The 26206-nt window shown below is 40.8% G+C and overlaps 4 protein-coding genes across 5 annotated transcripts in view; 2 read left to right on the plus strand and 2 right to left on the minus strand.

Annotated features, from left to right (window-relative positions):
• Positions 1–422: 422 nt before the first annotated feature.
• Positions 423–9259, minus strand: slc26a11 (solute carrier family 26 member 11). Its single transcript, XM_004539019.4, has 15 exons — positions 9127–9259; positions 8469–8591; positions 8086–8338; positions 7750–7942; positions 6876–6961; positions 4855–5071; positions 4583–4761; positions 4368–4440; positions 3676–3787; positions 3541–3596; positions 3035–3175; positions 2578–2705; positions 1546–1645; positions 1338–1471; positions 423–1238 (listed from the first exon to the last, which is right to left on the minus strand). Exons 3-15 carry the CDS (start codon positions 8287–8289, stop codon positions 1131–1133), a joined length of 1731 nt encoding a protein of 576 aa, XP_004539076.2. The 5' UTR covers positions 8290–8338; positions 8469–8591; positions 9127–9259; the 3' UTR covers positions 423–1130.
• Positions 9260–9317: 58 nt separating this feature from the next.
• sgsh (N-sulfoglucosamine sulfohydrolase (sulfamidase)) lies at positions 9318–17779 on the plus strand. The gene is made up of 9 exons (XM_004539018.2): positions 9318–9542; positions 11254–11414; positions 11493–11598; positions 11673–12049; positions 13841–13922; positions 13999–14202; positions 14784–14950; positions 15454–15671; positions 17443–17779. The coding sequence occupies exons 1-9, from the start codon at positions 9458–9460 to the stop codon at positions 17624–17626; spliced, it is 1584 nt and encodes a 527-aa protein (XP_004539075.1). The 5' UTR covers positions 9318–9457; the 3' UTR covers positions 17627–17779.
• Positions 17780–22381: 4602 nt separating this feature from the next.
• npb (neuropeptide B) lies at positions 22382–24038 on the plus strand. The gene is made up of 2 exons (XM_004539017.5): positions 22382–22891; positions 23394–24038. The coding sequence occupies exons 1-2, from the start codon at positions 22628–22630 to the stop codon at positions 23520–23522; spliced, it is 393 nt and encodes a 130-aa protein (XP_004539074.2). The 5' UTR covers positions 22382–22627; the 3' UTR covers positions 23523–24038.
• A 14-nt stretch (positions 24039–24052) lies between these two features.
• gnav1 (guanine nucleotide binding protein (G protein) alpha v1) overlaps positions 24053–26206 on the minus strand; it is a 35216-nt gene continuing 33062 nt past the window's right edge. For both annotated transcript variants that reach the window (XM_004539016.4, XM_076885136.1), the window contains one exon: positions 24053–25351. In XM_004539016.4, coding sequence (XP_004539073.1) covers positions 25161–25351 — 191 coding nt within the window. In that variant the 3' untranslated portion in view covers positions 24053–25160. The remainder of the gene's footprint in view (positions 25352–26206) is intronic.

A 26206-nucleotide genomic window follows, 5' to 3' on the forward strand; every position in this document is an offset into this window, starting at 1 on the left:
TTTTGGTTTAGTTTTTGTCAAAGAGATAATAACACAGTGTAACATGTCATGTGTTGCTTTTTCATCTGAGGTTTTATTTAAATTATTTCAAAATCTGGTGAAGACTAGATGACTTTTTAACTTGTGTCCTGATGTGTAAAACTAGAACAGAAAGATGGCGTACTTTTTTTTTTAAACGACTGCATTCTGGGGAGAGTTATGAACAGACTATGAAAAGATGTGGCAGCAAACTGGAAGGAAAACTAGCAAAAATAAAACTAATAGAAATGGAAAAGAACCCTGAACCAGCTTTTCAGTTGCAGCACGGTTGCATGGTGATCCCAAGGATCATGCCCATGACAAGTGATGATAACTAATGATCATTAAATAGAAGAATAAATGATAAATGAAAAGAAAATTCTTCATGTACATAGAAACACAAATAACTTGTAATGATTTATTCAGGAAAAATCTTTGTATAAATGTGATGATTTGGGTTAAAAATATAATTCACTCATCTTCAACATTTTTTTAACGACTGAACTAGAGATCCTGTCCCAGCTGTCATTGGCTGGGAGGCTGTGTGCACCAGGTCTCTCGCAACACTGGAATAATTTATTTATAAAGAGAAAAGTTTTGTCTTTTTCCCACCTAGAAGCATTTCTTTGTCAACATAAAATAAGAGACTACTGCCTTACAGTACATTTTACACATATGAATAAATAAAACGATAGATGGCACTTGTGTTAGCCTGACTTTGCTCAGTTCATTAATCAGTAACTTCTTATTTTTAAGAACATATTTGGTCCCACTCTGGACTTTCAACCTTAAAACACCACACAGACATCTATTAGCAAAATTATACCACATATATCCACTATTACTTACACAGTCCAGATATTAATAGATTATATTATTTACATTTACAGACATTATATTAAACTTGTGCTCCAAAGTTGTTGTGCAGTGGACAGTGTTTGTAAACTTAACAGATTTCCTTATTTCTTCACTTGGTCAGTGGCAGTCGCTGCAAACTGCAGAGAAATTACTCGCTGGAGGTAGTTTATAGATTTTTTTGAGGTCTTAAGAGCCTTATAATTCCAGATTAGGGGCATCTCTCCTGTCCAGGCTGTAACTGGATAGTTTTTGTGTTAGTCATCAAGAAGGTTCCTTGACTCCATCTGCAGTGCCTCGTCTACGCTGTGATTGTGCCTGAAGCCCTCCAGATCAGCTGCCAGGAGAACCTTCAGAATAGAGGGCTGAAGGAGGGAGGAAGACACAGGCAGGGGAAAGCAAAAGATGATGAGTATGAACTCATTCAGTAAGGATTAAAGGTTTTTAAGGACTGAAGGGTGTACCTGCAATCCGGCAAAAATCAGATGCACTTCTCGGAGTTTGAACTGCCTCAGCAGGTCCCTGAGCTCACTGATCACTGTGTAATCGATGACGCTGACGTGAGAGCAGTCCAGCACCACAGACCGTGGTGGAGACACTGGGGAAAGACGAGCAAGTAAACAGCAGGAAACACTGAAATGTGCCCACGCAGACTATCAAGCATTTCATTACCCTGCAGAGCCCGAGTGTGTATGATGTGGCTGAGATACTCGGTAGCAGGAAAACTGAGGCCACTGCTCAACTCCATCACCAACACGCCGTGATCAGTCACCTGCAATGCAGATATGCAATATTACAGCATTAGTCTTGTTTGATACCACATATTTCAAATGTGTCCTCATCAAAGTTATGAAAAATGTTTAGTTTTAGTTTTTACTACTTTTATTTTTTGCTTATTCATTATTAAGTATTGGCAGGGCAAGATTTAAGAAGTTCATACAAAGTCTCAAAGTTCTGTTGACATTCCAGTTCCAGTTCCTCATTTTGTTTTTCTTAAGCCTCTCAGAGGTGGACTCGCTGGTGTCTTTTGTCCTGCTGCAGAACCCAAGTGCGCTTCAGCAGAGGTCATGAACAGACACTTTTTCCCACCACTGTAACTGGCTCTAAAATAAACTGAAATGGTGAATACCCCACTACGAAACAACACAGTGTCTCCTGCATCTGGGTTCTAGTTTGGTCCTGATATAAGATGCAGTCTGAGAGAGTTTAGCTGCTGGAAGCTGGGCCAGTCATCACACACTGGTGTGACAGGAAGAAGCAGCAAAACATCACAATTTAACTCTATGATGACTTTTCTCTGGGTGGATAAGGATGGATCCAGCTTTGATTCACATACCTACAAAAAGCAAATGTTTAACCCAGGCAAATACTAACAAAAAAAAAATCTTAGCTTTTAAGCTTTTAAGACATTTTCACGGTCAAATCATCCTTAATCATTATCCTCTTTTGCGTCCTTCATCTCTCCCTCCCCTCTTTCTCTTTTCATGTATTTTTTTACATTTTTAGTACTTTACGGATTAGTATTTTATGACTTTTAAGACCATTTCATGACTTAATATTTGTGACCTTCTTAATTGTTTTTTTCTCCTGTTTTATGCTTGTGAACCACTTTAACCCTTTACCCGTGATATTGAGCCAAACAAACTCACTTCACATGACTAGTTTCATACACTGCTTGCACACAGACATAAAAAGATAACGCACCTCTATCTGGGGTCTGGCCATACTGTAGAGCAGCAGGGCTCCAGACACAGCTATACCTCCTACGATGCCGTACTGCACCGCCCAGAAACTCATCAGGAACGTCACAAAAAAGGGGAGAAGGTCCAGCTCTATGGGGGATAAATCATCATCATTAACGTTTAAGTGCCATCGATACTAGACGTTACACATGTTACATATTATGTTCTTGCCTAAAAATGGGGTACTGAGACGGTGACTGAGTCTGGCTCCAGACTCCAGAATTCTCCCTCCCATATAAAGTTTACAACAGTTGACAAATTGAATTCAGTTCAATCATTTTTTCCCACATCCTTTTTATATATTTTGGCTACTCTGTATAGTCGAATACAAAGAACTTTGGGTAAACTCTGTTTTAAATTTAAATATCTTACATAAATAAAAGTGACTTGACTAATTACAATAGCAAGATGAAACTCACTTTGTATCCTCCACATCTTAGCCACCACACGGTAATCCACCATGGGAGCCACCGCACAGATGATGACAGCAGCTAGAGAAGCTTTGGGGATGTAATAAAAGGCCGGCATGAGGAAGGCCAAGGAGAGCAACACTATTACACCTGCAACAATAAAGAGAAAGAAAATCATGAAACATTTAAAAACAGTATAAACAACATAAAATATGATATTTATTTGCACCAAAATAGCAAAAAAATATGTGATTGTTATTTTGGTTTTGACTTCAAGGTGCAAATTTTTTAAATAAGAAGGATGCTATGACAGACTGAAAGATAAACTTTTGAATTCTTGTACAAACATTGTTCTTGCAGTGTCTCCAACCTGCACGATAAGCCTTTTAATTTCACCAATAACGAAAAAAGAAACTAAAGAAATGTGAAGTGAGGATAATTTGCTGTATGACAACATAAATGGCCACAAGGGGGCAGAAGAGGAAAACGTAAAAGCTGAAAGTGTCACAACTTACTGGTGACAACCCCTCCAGCTGGAGTGCAAACTCCAGTCTGGGAGTTCACAGCTGTCCTGGATGTGAAAGAAAACATGTCAGTATAAACATAACTGTTATTATAACTATGAAAATAACACACACAGACACACAAACCTCCCAAAGCTGCCTGTGACAGGGTAGGCTGACACAAAGGAGCCCATGATGTTGGTCACTCCGATTGCCAGCAGCTCCTGGTTGGCATCGATCCTGTAGTCGTTCTGACTGGCTGAGGAGAAACATTAAGTTAAAATCAGCCACCAGTGTGATGAGGAAAAACATTCTTTAGCTGCCTTTATTATCTAATATCTAATCTTCTTTCTTTAGCACCTTTGTGGTTCAGCTACCCAATTTCGCTGTGCAAGAAACCGCACAATGACAATAAAAAGCTCTAAGTCTAAGTCTCTCTAATAACTATTTAATGAGTAGAAAAATGCTTTTGAAACATGTTTTGTTTTTAAAAATGTATAAAGTATTGATCTTTATTAATTTCATCTTCATGATGAAGCCTTAAATTGACAGCCAGGTTGCACTTACAAGCTAAATACATGATAAATATTAAGATTGCTATTGGAGTTTTATATGTTTACAGTGTTAGTTTAACATGTTAAGTTATGGGACTGTCAGCTATTAGTTTTGGAGATACTTATTTTTATTATTATTCTGGTAAGAAATGTGAATATCTGTACCATATTTTATGTCTATCGTTTAATTCTGTCTGAAGACATCTCATTGAAAAAGTGGAAACGTCAAGGAATTACCAGCATCATTATGATTATCCTCTGAAACCAGTGACTAACATTACTTACCAAATGCTTTCGCAATAGCAATGCTCTCCAACAGGCCCATGAAGGGGATCACCGCTAGCCCTCCTCCAAAGTCCTTTAAAACACACAGAGAGGAAAACGAGACAGTCAGCAGCTCTTTCTGAGAGCAGAGGGATTCTGGAAGTGAAACTTTCAGCTCAATCATTTATCAAAAAGATCCAGTGTCTTCATCGGGTTACTGGCGGTTTCCTCCTTACTTTCACAATCTCTCCAAAGGAAACGACGGTGCCGTTAGCTGTAGTGTCAGAGGTGGGTGGAGGCCTGAATGGTGGCAGTCCGCGGGTAGTTTTTCCAGTGATCGTGAAGACATGATTACCATACACCTCCCAGGAAAATGCTATGAGGGATGCAGCGATGACCACTGCAGCGTTACGCACTGATGATATAAAGAAATACAATAAAAATGTAATGAACAGAATTTTTTTTTTGTAAAAGAGAGACACGTGTACTCAAACACAAAGGTACTCACTGGTAGCTACAGCCCACACTACTTTCCTGGCATACATGGAGCAGGTGGAGTCACTGTCAGAGGTTAGACTCGACTTCATGAACATCAACGTGACCAGCAGAGCGAGACAAATCAGACCAAGAACCACATCACCGATCCTGGCCTCGGGAATTTTGTGGAAGGTGTAGTAAACCTCCAGGAAAAACTGCTGAGGGACACCCTGGATTCCCAGAATATTCTAGAAAAAAAAGGAAGAGCGGGTAAAACCACTGACATTATGAACGGAAAAAATGAGAGGGCAAGAGCAGTTCTCTCTTTGGAGTTTAAGCACTCAGAGCAATCAAAATGCATTTTTGAGTATAACCTAAACATTCGCGTGTGCGATTGTGGCTCAAGAGTTGGGAGGTCGCCTTGTAATCGGAAGGTTGCCAGTTCGAGCCCTGGCTCGGACAGTCTTGGTCGTTGTGTCTTTGGGCAAGACACTTCACCTGTTGCCTACTGGTGGCGCCAGTGTCTGGCAGCCTTGCCTCTGTCAGTGCGCCCCAGGGTGGCTGTGGCTACAATGTAACTTGCCATCACCAGTGTGTGAATGGGTGGATGACTGGATGTGTAAAGCGCTTTGGGGTCCTTAGGGACTAATAAAGCGCTATACAAATACAGGCCATTTACCATTTATTGTTAATCAGTTCACCAACAATGATGCAAATCCACCAGTAAAAGCTCAACACAGATTATAGTGCTCACCGGTCACATCTTTGACCTGTCTGCATGAGGTCAATGGGAAATTGATAGGTGTGATTTTTGTGGGAAACCACACCACAACTTTTTTCCTTTTTTTTTTTTTGAAGGCAACTATTAATTTTATTGTATATTATGTATGCGTGTGCAAGCAAAGAGATTTCAACTTGCATTAATTAATAAAGAAACACTGATGCAGAATATAGAGTTTTAAGACAGACTTTTCAAATATTTATTTACTAAAGTCAGAGGTAAAGCCATGTGCTTAGTTTGTAGAGAGCAGACTGCTGTGTTTAAGTGTTTTATTAAGAGACTAAACCGCAGAGAAGTACAAGAACCTGACTGAAGCAGAGCGGGAATGTACATCAGAGCCTGTGCTGGTAAAAAAAAAAAAAAAAAAAAAAAGCAATAAGGAGTTTTGTAGGCAGAAGGAGAACATGCAAACTCCACACAGAAAGGACCCAGCAGGTGGATTCAAACACACAACCTTTTAGCTTAAAGGCAACAGTACTAACCACTGGTCGACCCAATGCTCAAATCATTATTGTGGTGCTTTCTGGTGACTTTTCTATTTTCTTAGATGCCAATAAGCTAGTTTTGATCATTCTAGAGATTATTTTTTAATTCTGTGTGCTTCTCAGCGTATTTTTCAGCACTTCTTCTGTCATGATTCTGGGTCTTTTACCCAGCGTTTTGTGTTTTTTGGTCTTTTCAAGTTCTGTTTATTTTTCATTATCTTTAGTTTGCTGGTTTTGGTTTAGACTTTCACCTTTGTGTACTCCCTTAGCATTTCAGTCTTGAGCATTTAGTTCAAATTACTGTTTCCTACCTTTTCCTTCTATGCCAGTTCCCCTACGTTTAGGCTAGTTCTGTCTGCAGTTTAGTTATTGTGCCTCTCTTCCCGTTTTATTTTGCTACCATTTTGTCTCCTTTACATTGTGTTTAGTCTTACTTTCTCCCCCTGCCTCATTGTGTCGATTATTTACACCTGTGTTTATTTGCCCCAGCTGTTCCACGTTCCCCTAATCTGCCTTGGTGCAGTTATACCCCCAGTTTGGCCCTTGCTCTTTGTTGTGTCATCTGTTATGCCTTCCTGTTTTCTCCGGTCTCATTTCCATCCTGGCGTGTTTATTTATATAATATTTTCCTTTCTGCTTTGTTTTAATAAAGACTCACTTTTTATCTTTTCATTCTTTTAAAGACTTTTTTCCTACTGAGGCATACAGTTCGATGTGTTGTATATGCTGAGATAACTCTATGTATGTGTGTTAGTTTTTGCTGTGTGTGCATGTTTTCACTCTTACTTTGACTTGGCCAAATCCAATGGTTACTGCAGCAGCACATGTGAAGCCTTTTATTACAGGAAAAGAGATGAAGTCCAGAAGGAAACCTGCAGAAGAGAAGCAAAGCAGTGGATGATTTACAGAACCAAGACATTATTAAACCTTCCAGATTTCAAATATTACAGTAACTCTTTAAGGAAAAAATATAAATTCTCATTTGATAAGGAGCTTATGTTCGTAGGCTGCCCATTCATTGACATTTTACCGTAAAATGACACAAGACTAGTAAGTCATTTAAAAATAACCCGCAGCACAATTAAGTTTGGATTGGGTCCTGTCCAAGGAGAACATGAGACAAGGTTTCATGTTCTCCTTGTGCCTGTGGAGTTTGTTCCAGGTACTCTAGCTTCCTCCCACAGTCCAAAGACATGCTTGGTCGGGTGATGGCAATTCTAACCTAGATGTTAATGTGAGCATGAATGGCTATCTCTGTGTGCCATCCCTGTCCAGGGTGTATCCTGCGTCACACCATATGAAAGCAGTGAGGGGGCTCCAGCTCCCTACGACCCTGAACTAGATATGTGGCTAATAAAATGGATGACCACATGACTATTTAAGAGCCACAGATTTTATAGTAGACTGTCTACCTCTAAAATTTAAGTTCCTACATGATAGTTACTTGATTTTTGTGATGTTGTTTTTACTTTTGGACTTCACCTTAAATTTTACATACTGGAGGATGTGATAAACTACCAGTGCTCTCAGACTCACACAACAATGTGTGTTACTGTGAAAAAATATTTTGTTTTGCTGTCAATGGTTCACAAGTTTTTCAGGAAAAGCCCAAAACTGAAATCACAAGCTTTCCACATGACCTCGGGAGCACTCATTTCACCTAATCTCAGTAACGCCATCACAGCTTGGATGAGTCCACAGAGGAGGCTGAGCAGCACGGCTCGGTGAGGCTGCCCTCCCACCACAGAGGAGCACAAGAGGGACATGATGGCCGTGGGGCCCAGGGTCACATCCTTGGAGGTTCCCAGAAAGGTGTAAATGAACCCCCCCATGAAGGCCGAGTAGAGTCCGAACTGTGGACAGAAAATAAAATAAAGTCTGAACTAATTATGCAGCTAATTATTTTTTCATCTTAAAGCTCATGTCTCAGGAAAAGAGGAAAGCCAAATTAGTTATCCAGAGGGAGGTGAACCCTAATGGAAAGCCTAAGACTCGCCTGCACAGGAAGGCCGGCCACTTCAGCATAAGCCAGCGCTTGTGGTACAGTCGTCAATCCAACAGTGAGACCAGCAAGGACGTCCATCTTTAGCCATTTCAGGTTGTACTTTGGCAGCCATGAGAGGATGGGCAACCAGGCCTTCAGGGTGCTGTAGGAACAGCAGCACCGGGCTGACTGTCTTCTCATCAGACGCCGCTGCATCACACTTAGAGGTAAAGACCGGCGGGAGAGGAATTCAGCAAAGAGACATCTGTAGCAGAAAAAAGTAAAATGAACAAAACAACAGCCACACACAAAGCATGAGTTCTCCCCTCAGCTTTAAATATCATCAGCTTTGCTGGGTGCTGCCCAAGTTTCTGTTTTTTCCTTTTATTTCCTACCTCCTGCTGAGATATGCAGCATTCAGGAAAACGCCACAAAGATGCTGCTCATGCAAGCAGCTGTCAACCTGTTTGTTTGCATTTCTTCAAGCCGAGGACTTATCTTCAGGTGCATGCTGTGATCTGCGTGCCACACAAAAAAAGAACCATTCACAAGCTCACTGTGTGTCATTTACAATTATATGGCGATCATATGACAGCTGGGTGCTATCTGAACAGTCAGGACTTTTTTTTTTCATGAAGTCACCTTTACCTTCAAACTATAAACTCCCTCATCAGAAAAGTCCAACAGATAGGTCCACAGTCTTACGTGAACTTGACCTCAGACTGATACTTTATCTCCCACTGTGTCTGATTATGAGTCTATGTTACCCAGACTATAACAACCTTGTAATTATCAAAAAAGAATGATAATACACTAAAAACAGTGATGTGTTTGAGTGCAAGAGAGAAGAATGCACAGAAGAGACTGAATTCGTATACTACAGAAATGAAACAAAACAGAATAAAATAGAAATTTGACAATATAATATAAAATAACTCCGCAGTGTTTAACCGAACTGAACCAAAATAGACTAAAATAGACAAGAACAGACCAAAATAAAGTAGAAAAGAGTAAATAAAATAGAATAGAGTTGAATAAAACATAAATTCTTACACAGCGTGATGCTTTCTCTTGGCTGGGCTGTGATTTTTCACGTCCTTCTCTACTGTTCCTTTTGCTAAACCCACTTCTCCAAAAACATTTCGCTGACTAGGCGCGAGATAAGTCGTTTCCTGTTTAAAAAAAATAAAATAAAATAAGTCGTTTCCTGTTTTTTTCTCCTCACGTGACTTGTGTCATGTGACTCCCAGTGGGCGGGGTTTAAGTTGTTTGAGGAAGCATATTTCACGTCGTTCCAACAATGCTTTTAAGTGCTAACTTTAGCGAGTTTTGTTTTCATATTTAAAGTTTATTTTTCTGTGGAGAAATAGAGGAAGAGGCCAGCATGCTCCCTCGGGTTGTTTTTATTATTTTTTTAGCATCATGTTGCATCGGAGAGTCCAAAACAAGAAATGTGCTTCTAATAATTGGTGAGTTCACGTTTTTGTGCTCCTGGAGAAACTATAAATCATTTCTGTTATCTGGCTGGAAATTTAAAATGCTGAAATACACCCTCCTGTTGCCATTACAATTATCTGCAAAAATCTCGAGCCACCCTTTAATTCGTTATATAACAGAGATTCAATAGTTCCCGAAGTTTTTCATTGGACATTGACTGCTTGTTCACTCATTTTCAATCCACTTAAAAGTGCCAGGCTTAAAAAAAATATCTACAGCATTAATGATTAATGAAAGCTACATGGGGAAAAGGCTTAAGTACACCAAATTACACAAGAATTGAACTGAAAATCAGCAGTAACAGTCTCAAATCCAAATTTGAGATTGTTGGTTCAAATCATTGTTAGTATTTACAGAGAAGATCAGGAGAGAGGTACAACAGCGAGTGTCTACAGCTATCTGTAACAGTGCAGGCTCTGTCATGGTTTGGAGCTGCAGTTGGGGATCATAAAAACTGATGGACACTGAGATGGATGCAGAAAGCGTCTTACTAAAAACAGCTTTAATTTTTCAGGATGATCAAATGATCTCAAATGCACCGACAATGCAGTGAAAGCATGCCTGGATAGAAAAACACATACTGGAGTACCATCAGTCATGGATCGGCCTCCCCAGAGACTTTATCATTATAGTGAAAGGGAACAGTGCAAAAGAACAGCTTTGAATGTCCTTCAAGCCTGGAGAATGATTCCTGAAGACTGCTCAAAAAAAATTACAAGAAAGCTTGCCCAAGACAGTTCAGGCTGTGTTGAAGAAATAAGATAGTCATACCAAATACTGACGTTTTGGATTCAAAGGAGCTTGCAAAGAAAAGTGTCTGGACTTCTTTCAGTTACTTGAAGACGTTTCACCTCTCATCCGAGAAGCTTCTTCAGTTCTAAGGTCAAATGGTGGAGAGTCCCAGATAATAGTCCCAGACATTTGACCTTAGAACTGAAGAAGCTTCTCGGATGAGAGGTGAAACGTCTTCAAGTAACTGAAAGAAGTCCAGACACTTTTCTTTGCAAGCTCCTTTGACTACAATGACCTGGATGACTGAGAACCTTCACAGACATATTGCTGACTTTTTGGATTGTATAAACTCTGTATATACAAATAAGTAGAGGCATGAGATTTGCACAGTACTGAAAGTGCATGATGGAGGTTATAACTGTTTTAGGCAGTTGCTTTTATTTTGTTTATTAGTAGAACCTCTCTCCATAACAAAAAATAATTAAGTTGACTAAATACAAACTAAATATGAGGCAGAAGTCGGTTTGTATGTTACAGTCTTGAGCCGTTTTAACCTTCATGCAAGTAGATTTTATTATCGTACAAATATTCTATAAAGAAATATGTTTAAAGTAAAACTAATCTAAAATGATCTGTCAGAAAATGCCAAACAATTGGAAAAAAAATGAAAACTATACTCGGGGAAAAAGAAAAATGTCAGTGTCTCTTTACATGAAGCCTGATCCACCAAGAAACACTTTTCCTACTTAAATCCTCTGCACTGAACCCCAACCTTAAACCCATCCTGTACTTCTGAGAAGAACTGGAATTGTGACTCAAAGCCAGGTTTCATTACTCTACTGACTTTGCAAAGCAGTATGTAGATGACAAAGATTTTAGAGATTATTAAAAGTGAGTTATGGGCATTTTGTTTGAGCCCCCGCATCAGTTTCTGTCTTTTTCTCCTCACAGCTGATGATGCAGGTTTCGAGACAGAGGTTTATAACAACTCTGTGGTCCACACGCCTCACCTGCGCTCTCTGGCTCAGCACAGCGTGGTGTTCAAGAACGCCTTCACATCTGTCAGCAGCTGCTCACCCAGCCGCTCCGCCATCCTCACCGGCCTGCCACAGGTGAGACACACACACCTGTAAATGCCACTCATTAAAGCGAGGTGAATTATTGAGGTGTGTTTCTCTTGTGGTTTCCAGCATCAGAATGGCATTTATGGACTTCATCAAGGAGTTCATCACTTTAATTCTTTTGATGAAGTACAAAGTCTGCCGCTGCTTCTCAAACAAACCAACGTACACACAGGTAGATAACAAAATGTCTATAAAAAAATCGTTCTTATTTTTTACTTTTTGAACTCACTGATTGTTTCTTCACAGGTATAATTGGAAAGAAGCACGTTGGCCCTGGATCTGTTTACCCCTTTGACTTTGCCTACACAGAGGAAAACAGCTCTGTCCTCCAGGTGGGGAGGAACATCACTCGCATTAAACTCCTGGTCCGCAAGTTTTTCCAGACTCACAAAGAGGAAGCCTTTCAACAAAAGAACGGGAAAAAAGCAGAAAAAAGTAACCGGGAGAATATAAAGAATGAAGACAGGCCATTTTTCCTTTATGTTGCCTTCCATGATACTCATCGATGTGGACACTCGCAGCCCCAATACGGAGCCTTCTGTGAGAAGTTTGGGAATGGTGAAAAGGGGATGGGTAGAATCGGTGACTGGACACCACAGTATTACACGCCAGACCAAGTAAAGGTCAGAGAAATCCCAGTTTCTGCTTTAATACCTGTTTTATGTCATTATTTAACTGTTTTAAAAAGAAAAAGGCTATAAAAATGAAAGCAGGCTAGTCCATTTTGCTGAAATTTCATTGCAGCAGCTGACATTGTTGTATGCATGCTCCTACTGAGATGGTAGATGGTATCATTAGGAATTTCCTGATCTCCAGATCTGGACCCGGACATCACTGAGCTCCTAGGTAGTCTGAGGTTCAACCTGGCAGCATCAGATAGCCTGAAACATAACATACCAGAGTTGTTCTATTGGATTTAGGGGCCCAGTCGGTGGTATCAGTTACTTCATCCTCCAGGAAGTGCATGCATACTCTCGCCACATGAAGCCAGGCTTTGTCGTGCAACTGGAGGAACCCAGGAACCACTGTGCCATTGTACTGTGTGTGCCGTTGCCTAGCCTGCATGGATATTCTTCCCCAGACCATCACAGAACCATCACCAAACTGGTCATGCTGAACAACATTACAGGCAGCATTATTCTCCAACTTGTCCAAACCCATTCTTGTCTGTCACATGTGCTCAGGATGAGCCTGCTCTCATTAATGAAAAGTACAGGGTGACAGTGGTGGACTTACAAATTTTGGCATTTTATAGTAAATGACAGTCAGGCTCTATGGTGCCGGGCAGTGAGCACAGGACCAACTAGAGTACACTAAGCCCTCAGTGCACCGTCATGAAGTTTGAGACATTCACACCAGTGGCCTGCTGTAGGGCTCCAGATCAATATCCCAGAGGTTGGCTTGATGCTATACTCTGGTTAAAGTGTTTCTTTAATTATTACAAAACTGTTTATTGTAGTAGTGTGTTTTTGTTTCTGGGATTGTGCCTAAAATGTGGCTGTGCAGATTTCTGCAAAACTGCTCATTCAAACGAAATGAGTGAGTCAAATCATTTGTTACAGGAAACTAAAGACAATAAATAAATGAAATTAAACAAAACATATACTCAGGTTTTTCTGAGAACGGTTTAAACCAGCGGTCCCCAGAGTTGAGGCCGCGAGAGTTGAGGCTCAGTGTGAAATGTATAGTTTTCAGGGTTTTTATCGGTCTTCAGCATTATTTTGTTATCGTTTTTATCGTTTACTCTGTTTTCCTGGGTCTTTTCACGTGTGTTATGAATAAAATTTCTTTTTTTCAGTACCGGTACTAGTTTTATTTTGTTGTATTTATCCATGACACCTTAAAGGCCGTTCCGTGAAAATATTGTCGGGCATAAACCGGTCCGTGGCGCAAAAAAGGTTGGAGACCGCTGGTTTAAACCATCTGACTGATTAAGTTGTATAAAAGTTAGGACTGTTTTGGCCAGATGTCATATTTTTCACACCAAGTCAAAAGTCTGTTTAAATGTCAGAATTAGCTGTAGTTACAGTTACGTGCTTTGGGAGTGCATTAATGTTAATAAATGTGGGTTCATTCATGACGTACTCGCCTAACAATAAATTCTAAACGGAGTACTCATCGATGATGGTTTTATCACGGACTTCATATTTGACCAAACACCAGATAAAGCATTTAAGATTTGGTCTTGAGCTCATTGCTGCTTTGCATTACAGCCTGCACAGGCTGCAGTTGAAATTAACAGAAATTTTCAAATGCCCAAATTTTCCACAGCTTTTTCTTATTTCCCAGTTTGTCTTAGTCTTTACTCTTTTTTTTTTTTTTTTTTAAACTTTTCACATTACATTATGGTTGAATTAAAGCTACAGAACTTTAACACATGATAATGCAGAATTTCCTCATCTTCTGCACTTCAGGTTCCTCCTTTTGTGCCGGATACACCTGCATCACGAGCTGACTTGGCTGCACTGTACACCACAGTGAGCCGGCTGGATCAGGGTGCGTAACGGTTTTATAACATAGAAAAAGAAGGTTGTAAAACACTAAACTACGATGCTGTGCATATCCCCTGCAGGTATCGGTTTAGTTCTTCAGGAGCTCAGAGAAGCTGGTTATGAGAACGACACTCTGATAATCTACAGCTCAGACAACGGGATCCCCTTCCCGAATGGCAGAACCAACCTGTATCACTCTGGAACGGCAGAGCCGATGCTGGTGTCCTCTCCGGAGCACAGGGAGCGATGGGGAGACACCAGCGAGGCCTACGTCAGCCTGCTGGGTAAGAAAATTGAAGATACAAGGAACGATGCAAATGGACCTTTTCTCAGTATTTTAGGCCTTAAAATTAAGCAGCTATCCATTATGAGCACAGAGTGAGCTGCAGGTTAAAGTTAAATACTGATGCCACTCATTCCTAAACCTTTCTGGATTGTGAATAACAAACAATAAAAAAGTTCTAATAATTACGATCCAGTAAAGAGTGACAGAGCAGAAGAGTCGGTGTGTTGATCTGAAGCAGACACTAGATGGAGACTTAACAACAGAGCATGAAATATTGATAGAAGGAAAAATAATAGAGTAATAGACTGTACAAGTAGGGGTAGAAGTATTTTCTCAACCTATCAACAAATACTAACAAAAATACAGAGATATGTGGCTTTCTTTTTCTTTCTTTTGACGGTGTTGTATAAATATGAGGGTATCCCTTAGTTTAAAATGTACTATTTAAAGCTAAGGGGTCTTATATTTTGGTCTGTGTGCCTTTTTAAGAATTCCTTTAATTATTAGTAACTTAAGTTGAACATTTGTCAGTTTTTTGTTTGTTTTTACTATCTTTTCTTTTCCTTTTTATTTTTACAGACATCACTCCCACCATCCTCGACTGGTTCTCTGTTCCTTACCCATCCTACAGCCTACCTGGCACCCCTGCCTCCCAGGTCCACCTCACTGGCCGCTCGTTACTCCCTGCTTTGGTAACTGAGCCCACCAGCTGGCACACTGTCTACTCCAGCCAGTCCCTGCATGAGGTCAGGACATCACCACCACTTTAGCTTGATGAATCATTTTTATTTCTAACTCTAAATTTTTATTTTGGACTCTACTGTGGTAGCCTTGCTTGAGTCTCAGTTTAAAATATTCCCTTATCTAAACTAATGATGAGCTATTTTCGCTCCTCTTACTTGAAGCCAACCTTTTTCTGATTGGCTGCCCCTTACAAGCTAAAAGTTTGAACAGCAGTGGGCTGCTGTGGTTACAGCTAGAGTTGTAAGCCTGACACAACCATATAAGAATATCTGCTTTGACTGGACTCACACTGAGCCAAGAGTAGGGAACAAAAGTCTAAAACCAAGTGCTTAGAGCAGTGTGCAGCTTTTGGCTCAGAAGGATTAATTGCACGTACACTGACATCTTTATTTTAAATTCGCTGTTGCAAAAGTATTAATAAGACAGAAAATCAAGAAAAACATGACAGCAACACTTTAATGAGAGAATAAAATGTCTTTAACTAAAACTTTTGCTGTGATTTCAGGTCACCATGTACTACCCGATTCGCTCTATTCACCAGGGGCCGTACCACCTTCTGCACAACCTGCACTACCGTATGCCCTTCCCTATCGATCAAGATCTGTACGTGTCGCCCACCTTTCAGGACCTGCTGAACCGCACCACGCTGAGTCAGCCGACACACTGGTTTAAAAGCCTGGAGCAGTACTACTACAGAGCTCGCTGGGAGCTGTACGACACCAGGTCTGTAACAGCTGCTGTCGCTCGCTTTGTTAGAGCTGATCCAGAGAAGCAAACACAACCTTATTCCTGATAAGTATCAGTCCCTGCAAAGGACGGGAGTTAAAAGGTCCTCATGGAAAAGTGGATCACAATACTTGACCTTGATCAGTGGATGACAGGGGCATCCACCGATTCCAGTGAGATAAACCTAAAACAGCTGATTTAGCGATAACAACTCTGTCTCAGAAAACAAAGAGCAGAGGTCAAAAACAGAACAAGAATCACGTGTTGAGCAAATTTTATTTGCCATGATTGTTCAGATTTTTTTTTGGTGATCTATCAGTATTTAAAACTTTTTTCTTTTTTTCTTTTTTTCTTCAAACACTGTTGCATTTGATGGTAAAGATTCCTGGCATGAATCTCCTGCCCCCCACCCACATATTCAACAACACAGAAAGAAACATGCATGTTAGGTTAATTGGTGATTCTCAATCTGCTGTGGATGTGAGAAGGATAAAGTGCTTAGAGTACAGAAGAAACATGTACTGGTCAAATGCAACTCGTCTTTCGAAGCACTTTGATCGGTCACTAAAAAAAATGCGACACATAAATAGCAGGCTGTTTCCATTTAAAGCTTTTTATTTCACGGTTTGTGTGTCCGTCATTTTTCACTGCAGCAGTAACAAGTGAAAAACTGAGGAGGATGTTGATAACGAGCTGTGCCGTCTTTCACACTAAAAATCAGCAGCACTGTCTTTGCTGTGACTTTTACACTGAGGTTAATCAGTTGTGAGTAAAAAACGTAGATGGTTCACTAGTTGAGTCCACCACATCTGCAGACACATCGTTCACATCTTATATCAGACTGTTAACAGACTGTTCCCTCAGTTTCTTAGAGTGTAAAGCTTTTTTAAAGATGACATTCATAACAACGGATGAAGGTGACTGTTAGCTGAAGAGTGAACGAGCACAAACGTAATCAAGTTTCTTTTTTCTCCAATAATGAACACTATTGATAGTCTAAAACTAAAACTACACCACAGATTGGCGTTGAAAACCATGTTTAGCTTAATTTAAAACTGATTTTCAACAACCTGATTGAATGCACAGTATAAAAACATTTAATGAATGACTTATAACACACTATAATGAAGGCATACACTTGTATAAGAACATTTTAACGGATTATTACTTGTCATAATTTATTTCACCATTCATTTCTTACTCCTCTTTCCTGCTGTGCTAATGACTGTTGACCTGAAGGTTTTAATTAATTAATAATATACCAACAAACGCCTTATTTAAACATAGGTATGTAGTGCACTTTAAAAAAGTATTTGATGGTAATATTAAGCTTTTAAGAGGTAAAAGTTGGTTTCATTCATAGGCTATATTTAGTACTTTTAAATGTAATGTGTGGGGAAAAAACACTGGTCAGATATTATGTTAGCCAATAAAATGCTTATTATTTTCACTAGAAATGGAGGCAAAGCAACCATTCTCTTACTGGGTTTAGGGTTGTGGAGAAGCTGTAGCCTATCACATGTGTCATGGGGTGAGATTCATGTTAAACCCTGAACGGTTCAACAGTTTAACGCCAACATATTTCCCTGAAAAATTAATAATTTTAATAAAACTAACAGAAGCTATAGTTGCTATAGTCTATAGTCATTTTAGTAAATAGAACTCATTATTTTTGCATTAGATGGAGGGATTTGCAGTGAGTAATTGTGGCTTATGAGCTCAGTCTTTCTAAAATGTTTAAATATTAATAATTGCATCGCTAACGCAGGACAGACCCACTGGAAACAAAGAACCTGGTGTTAGACCCGTCCTACAGCGGCGTGCTGGAGAGCCTGAAGCAGGATCTGCAGAAGTGGCAGTGGAAGACTGGCGACCCCTGGGTCTGTGGACCAGACTATGTCCTGGAGGACAAACTGGAGCCGCACTGCAGACCACTTTACAATGGACTATGAGGGACCCTAATGGTACCTTCAGTCATCTTGACTGATAAAGCTCTATGGATGAGGACATGTACTTTGTAAAATACAATATGTTTATTTTAATTTCTAATTTTGTATGTGAGTGATGCTTTTAATGCTTAAAATAAACAATTTTAGTTGCTTTAATTTGTACCGTCCGCTTTATTTTACTGCATAATTTAATCGCTCATCGTTTTTCTCCGTCTCTGTACATTTAAGGTTCATTTTCACCATTTTCATCCAGACTCTCACGATAACCCTGAGTTATAGAAAGGCAACATATTTAGACACCATTTAACTGTTTTTGTTATTGTTGATAGATTGATCTGGTAACTGAAGACGTGGTGGAGTTCATAGACTAGAATAGAATAGAATAGAATTCAACTTTATTGTCATTGCACATGCACAGGTACAGGGCAACGAAATGCAGTTTGCATCCATCCAGAAGTGCTTTAGTGATATAGATATATTACAATATATATTAGCAATAATATAGATATGTGAGTATATTACAGAAATGGGTCTATTATGGTATGTTATAATGTACACGGTATGAAGTATGTTGTGAATATTCTATAACTATAAGTATGTACAGGCTGTAGTGAGTACAAGCTATGTACAGGATATGAATATAAATATGAAAAACTATACAGAATATGAAATAAATAACTTTACAGAATCTGGGATATACAGCTATACAGAAATGGGAACTATGCAAGTTGTAAACAGTTGTAGGATTAAAAATTATCGAATGTACAGAATGATTATTTACACAGAGCTATACAGTAGTGCAGTTAAGATAAGTGAGGGTGTAGATAGTTTCTACAGAGGCTATATAAAGTGCTAGTGGTTGTGAGTGGTGGTTCAGTCCATGTTATTATTGTGTTTGAGGGTACAGTTGTCCATTGTGGGGGTGTGTATGTTCAGTCCATGAGTTTAACGTGGGTCAGATGTCAGGAGGCAGAGTTCAGGAGTCTGACAGCTGTGGGGAAGAAGCTGTTCCGGTACCTGGTGGTCTTAGTCCGGAGGCTCCTGTGGCGCCTCCCAGAGGGCAGGAGGGTGAAGAGTCCATGTGATGGGTGACTGGGGTCTTTGATGATTTTCCTAGCCCTTTTCAGACACCGCTTCCTGTAGATGTCTTTTATGGCAGGAAGTGGTGCTCCGGCGATGCGCTGGGCAGTTTTCACGACCCTCTGCAACGCCTTCCGGTCCGAGGCAGAGCAGTTCCCGTACCAGACTGTTATACAGTTGGTCAGGATGCTCTCGATGGTGCAGCGATAGAAGTTCACCAGGATGTCTGAGGACAGGTGGTTCTTCCTCAGAGTCCTCAAGAAGAAGAGGCGCTGGTGAGCCTTCTTGACCAGCTTGGAGCAGTTGGTCGTCCAGGTGAGATCCTCGGAGATGTGGACTCCCAGGAACTTGAAGCTGCTCACACGCTCCACAGCCGTCCCCTTAATGTGGATGGGTGGATGTGGGTCAGCATTCCTCCTGTAGTCCACGATGAGCTCCTTGGTCTTCTCGGTGTTAAGCAGCAGGTTGTTTCTGTCGCACCACTCAGCCAGACGATCCACCTCCTCCCTGTAGGCGGCCTCATCGTTGTCACTGATGAGGCCAATCACCGTGGTGTCATCTGCAAACTTAATGATGGTGTTGGAACCATCAGCAGGTCTGCAGTCGTGGGTGAAGAGGGAGTAGAGGAAAGGGCTCATCACACAGCCTTGTGGTACACCGGTGTTCATTGTGATGGTAGATGAGCAGCGGTTATCCAGCCGGACATGTTGGGGGCGGTTGGTCAGGAAGTCCAGTAACCATTTGCAGATGAGGGAACTGATACCCAGGTCTGTCAGTTTCCTGATGAGTTGTGAGGGGTGGATTGTATTGAATGCTGAACTGAAGTCTATAAACAGCATTCTGGCGTAGGTGTTGTTGTTGTCCAGGTGTGAGAGGACAGAGTGCATTGCGATGGAGACTGCATCCTCTGTGCTCCTGTTCCGGCGGTATGCGAATTGGTGGGGGTCCAGGGTGGGGGGGAGACAGGATTTGAAGTGTGCTAGGACCAGTCGCTCTAAGCACTTAGTGATGATGGGGGTGAGTGCTACTGGGCGGTAATCATTGAGGCAAGATGGGTTGGAGTTTTTGGGTATCGGGACGATGGAGGTGGATTTGAAGCAGGCCGGTACCACAGCGTGGGCCAAGGACAGATTGAATATGTCTGTGAGCACTCCTGCAAGCTCCCCAGAACACGCTCTGAGAACACGCCCGGGGATGCCATCAGGGCCTGCAGCCTTGTGGACATTGATCCTGCTCAGCACCGCTCCTACATCGGTGGGGGAGAGAGTCATAGGTTGGTGGTCTGGCGTCATGTCTGCTTTGGTTGTGGTTGTGGGGTTCCCTCGCTCAAAACGAGCATAAAAGTTGTTGAGCTCATTGAGGAAGGAGACATCAGAGGATGCGGGGGAGGGTTTGGTGGTCCTGTAGTCTGTAATGGTCTGGAGTCCTTGCCACATGCGTCGGGGGTTGGAGTTGGAGAAGTGTTCTTCTACCTTCTTTTTGTAATGGTGTTTGGCTTTTTTGATGCCCTTCTTTAGATTAGCCCTGGCTGTACTGTAGGCGTGTGCATCTCCTGACCTAAAGGCAGTGTTGCGGGCCTTCAGGAGGAGACGAACATCCCGGTTCATCCAAGGCTTCTGGTTGGGGTACATGGTGATCCGTTTCTGGGTGGTGACACTGTCTGTGGTTTTGGAGATGTAATCCAGTACAGATGAGGCGTACTGGTCCAGGTCTGTGTGGGTGAACATATTCCAGTCTGTGTTTTTAAATCTGTCCTGGAGCACTGCGTCTGTCCCCTCTGGCCACACTTTAATTGTCCTCACAGCAGGTTTCACACGTTGGATGAGTGGTGAATACCGAGGTGTGAGGAACAGGGAGAGATGGTCCGATTGTCCAATGTGGGGGAGGGGTGTTGCTTTGTAGGCTCCAGCCAGGTTGGAATACACATGGTCTAAAGTCTTGTCTCCTCTGGTGTGGCAGGAGACATGTTGGTGGAATCTGGAGAGGACTGTCTTTAAGTTGGTGTGGTTGAAGTCGCCAGCAACAATAAAAGCAGCCTCGGGGTGTTTATTCTGGTGTTTGTTAATGGCTGCAGAAAGTTCTTTCATGGCCAACCTAGCATTAGCGTCGGGGGGTATATACACGGCAGTGAGTATGATCGAAGTGAATTCTCTGGGGAGATAATAAGGTCTGCATTTGACCATTAAAAATGACGCATGACTGGTGATGTCAGCGGATCAATCTCGAAATGGGTTCTGTTGAAATAGGACCGTTTTTCCTCTGAGCTCCACTTTGAAGTCAGACTGGTTCGTTAAATCCTTGGGTGAACGAGTTTTAACAGCTTCCTACATCGATCGGCTCATCTTGTCATTCCTGATCCATCTGCCTTTACTTCAATTCAAGATTTTGAAGCCCTTTGCTCTGATTTTGCTTGATCGAGCTGATTTCTGTGAATGAAGTAATGAATCGTAACTTTTCACTGATGTGAAAACTCAACCAAGAAATTCTGAAAATTGGTCAGTCTGATTATTTTACATTGAGATTTAATAAATACGTGCAGTTAGGACACACACACACACACGGTCTCATAAGCTATTACTGGGTGATTTATTGAAGGAAAAATTGGAACCCTTTACCCCTCAAGTGAGGTTATTCAGTAATTCTGTTATGCTGTGGGCGGCATTTTGCTGGCATGGTTTCACTCCACTTATTCCCTTAGATGACTGCTTCTTCCAAGATGACAAAGCTCCTCATCCAAAGGGGGCACTGACTCACTTAGTAGTTTCACGAGAATGAGAATGATGTGAATCATATGCTGAGACCTTCACACTTACCAATTTTCAAATTCAAATTCAAATTCAAATTTTATTTGTCACGTACACAGTCATACACAGTACGATATGTAGTGAAATGCTTGGACAACTGCTCGTGACCTAAAGAAAACAAAAAAGGAAAAGGCTATGAATAAGATAGGAAATAAATATGAAAAATTAAAAAGGGTAAATTTAACTAAGAAGGAATAAAATATAAATTAAGGTTAAAAATGAAATAACTGTACAACACAAATTAGAATGAAGGGTAAATTTAACTGGGAGAATAAGATAAAATATATAAATTAAAGTTGAAAATAAAATAACTGTACAACAAAATACACAATATAGAACTATATAAGAATGTATGAAGAAATATAAATAAATATATACACAATAACAGCAGCTGTACAAGTATTAACCGGAAATGAAGAATATAGTGACCAGTGTTGTGCAAAAAAACAATGTGTGCAAAAACAATGTCCAGAAAGTCCAGTGTGTGTGTAAGAACCATATGTGTGGGTCCGTACTGTGTGGTGGTGTGATTGAGAGACCGTATCGCCTGCCAATTTTGATTCTAACTGAACATTTGAGGGATTTTCAACCAACTTCTTAATCAGCATCTCAACAACCATCAACAAAACGACAAATCCGGAAATATCTTTTGGAAAGGGGAAAAAAGAAAACCACCTGTCGCTCAAGTAGAGTTCTTTTAGGAATGAATCAGTGAAATACAAGGTGTCTTCCTTTAATTTGTCGGTATCCGGTGTCTATTGTGTTTTGACTTCAGTGTCTGTCATGGTCGACTGATGTTAATCAATTTCGCTCTGACCTCTTCAAGGGTCAGAGATTTGCTGACGTCCTATGACCCTCTATCACTTACCACATACACAAACACATTCCAGTGGCGCCAATAAGCCATCAAGAGCAGATCAATTCGGATGTTTTTTTCTCCTTTTGAAGATGGATCATCATCCGCCCACCTCATGGCTCTGATTTGACGAACGACCTGGGTCACGATAACGTCGCCCAGTCAGCCTATATAAGCAGCAGAAAGTTTCCTGAACACCAAGCAAAACAAACGCACCGCTGACGAGAAAAGTCCTGCGTAAAACGTGCCAAGACGGTTCCAGACATGGAGAAATCAGCCAGGTTTTCTGTGGTGTGCGTTGGAGTGTCTCTGCTCATCTCCTGCTATTCAGTTGAAGCCTGGTACAAGCAGACCACCGGTCCCAGTTACTACTCGGTTGGTCGCGCCTCAGGTTTGCTGTCCGGTATCAGGAGGTCACCGTACGTCCGGAGATCCGAATCCGAGGAGACGCTGATGGAGAGCGGAGAGACAGTCGGTAACAACGTAATCCCGGAGAGTTCCAGGCAGATCTCCATCCTCAAAAGCATGGTGAGTGCCAAAAAAGAACATACTACAAACGCTATTCTTGTTAGGAAGCGCTTTAAAACATGACCATTCAGAGTAAAACGAAGAAGGTATGCGCGTAAAGTTTGCTTTCCATTCAGCTCGCACACTGGCGATTAATTAGTGCTGAAAGTTTGACATCTTAAAAATAAAATAAATTTTAAAAAAAAATCAGGATGAGATTGAATTAATACTCCTGATTTATTTGTTTGTTTTTTTTAAAATATCATAAAGACAAAAACAAACAAACAAAGAAAACAGAAAAAAATCAAATGATTGGGCGTTGAAGGTCAGCTTTAATAAAACTGCTATCGCATATTTAACTAAATCTAAACTGATTACATCCCTAACTCCAGGATTAATTATTTTAGTCTGCATGATTTTATGTAATCGGTGTAAATCAGTGAAATGTAGGTTTTCAGGCTGGTTAAACAGGACTCGTCTTTTGCCTTTAAATTCTCTCATCTGTCATTTTCGCCTCATTCAGGCCATCTGCGTGAAGGACATCTCCCCAAACCTGAAGAGCTGCGAGCTGATGCGGGACGGGACGGGCACCTTCCAGTGCAAGGCGGACGTCTTCCTCACTCTGGACTCCCTGGACTGCCTGTCCGCGTGAGTCCCGACTGGACTCGTCCTCCGCAGAATCCCGGGAGCACTGCTGTGGAAACCGGAAAAAAGAAAAGTAACGAGGATGCATGAGTGTGAGGGTTAGGTGGCGACTCCCGGGAAAGACCCACAAATTGTCAAAGACGGACCGCTGCAGACTCTGAATGTTCTCTTATTTAAACCCCTCAACACTGTTCAGTTTTGCTTTTGTTGCGTAGACATGAGTGTAAAAGAAAAAACAAGAAAAACATCGGTGTGAGAGATGTTCGCTCAAGCCGTTTTCTTCCCAAATTATTTCTCATCTTTAGTGTTTGAACCCTGACATTTACCTGTGTTGCCAAACTGTATTAAATATACGAGAAGTCGACTGCAGAGCAGATTTACTGTAAAGTACTTTTATTTATTTTATCTATTAAAATGAACAAACACTGGTAACCTGCTGTGTGGTCTAACTGTGTCTTTAAATCTTCAACTGCACAGGGGACACATAAGTGGTCCAGCACGGGATTATTTGAATCTTATCCATTTGCATGAGTTCCGTTGAGTTTGCAGCATAACATTTATTCTCTACTCCAGATTCAGTACAACCCATAAAGTAAGTCTCAGGACGTAACACTTAATGAACTGTAAACATAAAAAATAATTCAGAAAGAAGAAACAAAGAATGAAAAACACATTTCATACATGTGTATGAAGCATTTATATTACAGCACAGTAAAACAACTTCATCAGGCACTTGGGGGTGTTTTTCCTCAGTTTTTCTTTTTTAGTATCCATAATCACACTGCATCAGTCATTACCATATCTTGTTTATTACTGGAGTCAGTAGCACAGGGGAGCCCTGGAAACAAACTCCAGCTCAGCTAAGTGCAAACAAATCACATATAGGTGGTTTCATCCTGGCTGAAAAACACAAAAACGGGGTTTGTGTGTAATACTGGAACAATAATTGTCATTGGTGATGGGAAGGAAATTAACAAGTCAGACGTTTCACTTTTTAAATTCTAATAAGTTTCCCCATATCAGTGTGACTGGTAGGAATCAGAAGACAGAGGGGCTGTGCACGGATGTGGGTGTTTTTAGCTCAGGATGTCAAGTCAACACACTCTGGTGTGTTTTTAAAGTGATTAAGACCTCATTAAAAAAAAAAAAAAAAAAAAAAAAACCAGGGATGACGCACAGCAGAGACAAAGTGATGGATGAGCAGGAAACACATGATGGAATACTGCGCCACCAAAGTTACTGAACAAACCCTCACCCACGCTCCATGCTGGCCCCACGTTCACAGAGGAGGACACAAATAAATGCCACATGTATCTATATCCAGTCTTCAAACATAAAAATCAGTGTCACTTTTCATAGTTTGACTTCATATAAATCTACAGTATAAAACATTAATGCCTTTTACTTTCAATTAAAGGTTTCAAAAGTCAACATTTCGGGGACCAACACGAGCAAAGCATGAACCGAGTGGTCCTCCACTTCAATCTGCTTTGAAACAGTTTTTAGAAGCCACATGTGATCATGAAATCGAAGAGGAGCAGCAGAGCTCCTGGGGTTCTCCTCACATTAGGGAGATCAGGAATCATGTTTGCGTGACATGATCTCCATATTTCAGTATTTAAAATGTGACAAAGTCCTCACGCAGTCACAGGAGCGACACAGCCTCCAGGTTCTCTTTGATTATTGTCTCCATAACCACCTGGAAGACAATCTGGATGTTGGAGGTGTCGGTGGCCGTAGTGAAGTGGTGGTAGATGAGTTTGCTGGGCGTTTTGTTTAGTGAGATGAAGGTGACGGCGATGAAGCGGGCGGCCGAATCCACGTCACAGTCTGCACCTGACGAAGATGAAGGGGGAGAGATCAGATGTGTTTGCAAAAACTCCCAGAGTTGCTTAGTTAATGTTGAAAAGAATGAAATTCTGAATTCTGTATTTGCATTTAGGAGGAGATGTGACACCAGTGGCAACCGGCCCACTGAGGCAGTGGAAGTTTCTACTTTTCTATTACAAAAACAGCTTTACTATTCAAGTTTTCACTGACAAGAAAGTGGACATAAGACAAAACAATTGCAAATTATGTAATAAAAAGGCAAAAAAGTTTGAGGTGCAGATATTTAAGCACATTTTCTGCCACTTGATTTGAATTAAAACTGATGCGGTGTGTAAGCATCATTTTACTGCCTTAGCTGCTTGTGGGTTATTTACAGTTTGGTCCATAAATTTGTTGGACAAAGACATCGTATTTGTAGTTTTGCACCTCCACCTCCACAGTGAATTTTAAATCAAATAATAAAGTGCAAACTTTCAGCTTTAGTTTTGTTACAACCATGTTTATACTCAGTCCCTCACAGTCAGAGGTTCATAATTAATTGGACAAACTAACACGATTTGAAATATAAGGACTAGTTTTTCCATTTTAAGACAAAAAAAATAAATGTCTGAACGAGGTCACGACCCATGGACATCACCAGATGCTGCATTTCCTACCTTGAGATGCTCTGTTAGACCTTTGATGCAGCCACCTTCAGTTTCTTTTGTGAGGCTTTCTTAAATAGATGGACAGGTTCTTATATAGCACTTTTTTTACTCTACTTGAGTTTTATAAAACGTGTTATTCACCCGTTCATATCAGTGTTTTCTATCTAGCATTTACATTCCAGTGAACATATTTTGGCATCCAGGTTGGAGCAGC

Source organism: Maylandia zebra, linkage group LG6 (genome assembly GCF_041146795.1).
Source record: "Maylandia zebra isolate NMK-2024a linkage group LG6, Mzebra_GT3a, whole genome shotgun sequence".
NCBI lineage: Eukaryota > Metazoa > Chordata > Actinopteri > Cichliformes > Cichlidae > Maylandia > Maylandia zebra.

Bases quoted from the DNA above. Each gene is read 5' to 3' on its own strand.
- slc26a11 (XM_004539019.4), bottom strand. From the start codon at position 8,289: ATGCAGCGGCGTCTGATGAGAAGACAGTCAGCCCGGTGCTGCTGTTCC. The intron at 6,962-7,749 runs GTGAAATGAGTG...TCTCTTCTGCAG, and splicing joins GATGGCGTTACTGAGATTAG to GTTTCCTTCTGGACTTCATC. The intron at 4,441-4,582 runs GTAAGGAGGAAA...TGTGTTTTAAAG, and splicing joins CCTTTGGAGAGATTGTGAAA to GACTTTGGAGGAGGGCTAGC.
- sgsh (XM_004539018.2), top strand. From the start codon at position 9,458: ATGCTCCCTCGGGTTGTTTTTATTATTTTTTTAGCATCATGTTGCATC. The intron at 13,923-13,998 runs GTGCGTAACGGT...TATCCCCTGCAG, and splicing joins AGTGAGCCGGCTGGATCAGG to GTATCGGTTTAGTTCTTCAG. The intron at 15,672-17,442 runs GTCTGTAACAGC...TCGCTAACGCAG, and splicing joins TGGGAGCTGTACGACACCAG to GACAGACCCACTGGAAACAA.
- npb (XM_004539017.5), top strand. From the start codon at position 22,628: ATGGAGAAATCAGCCAGGTTTTCTGTGGTGTGCGTTGGAGTGTCTCTG. The intron at 22,892-23,393 runs GTGAGTGCCAAA...CGCCTCATTCAG, and splicing joins TCTCCATCCTCAAAAGCATG to GCCATCTGCGTGAAGGACAT.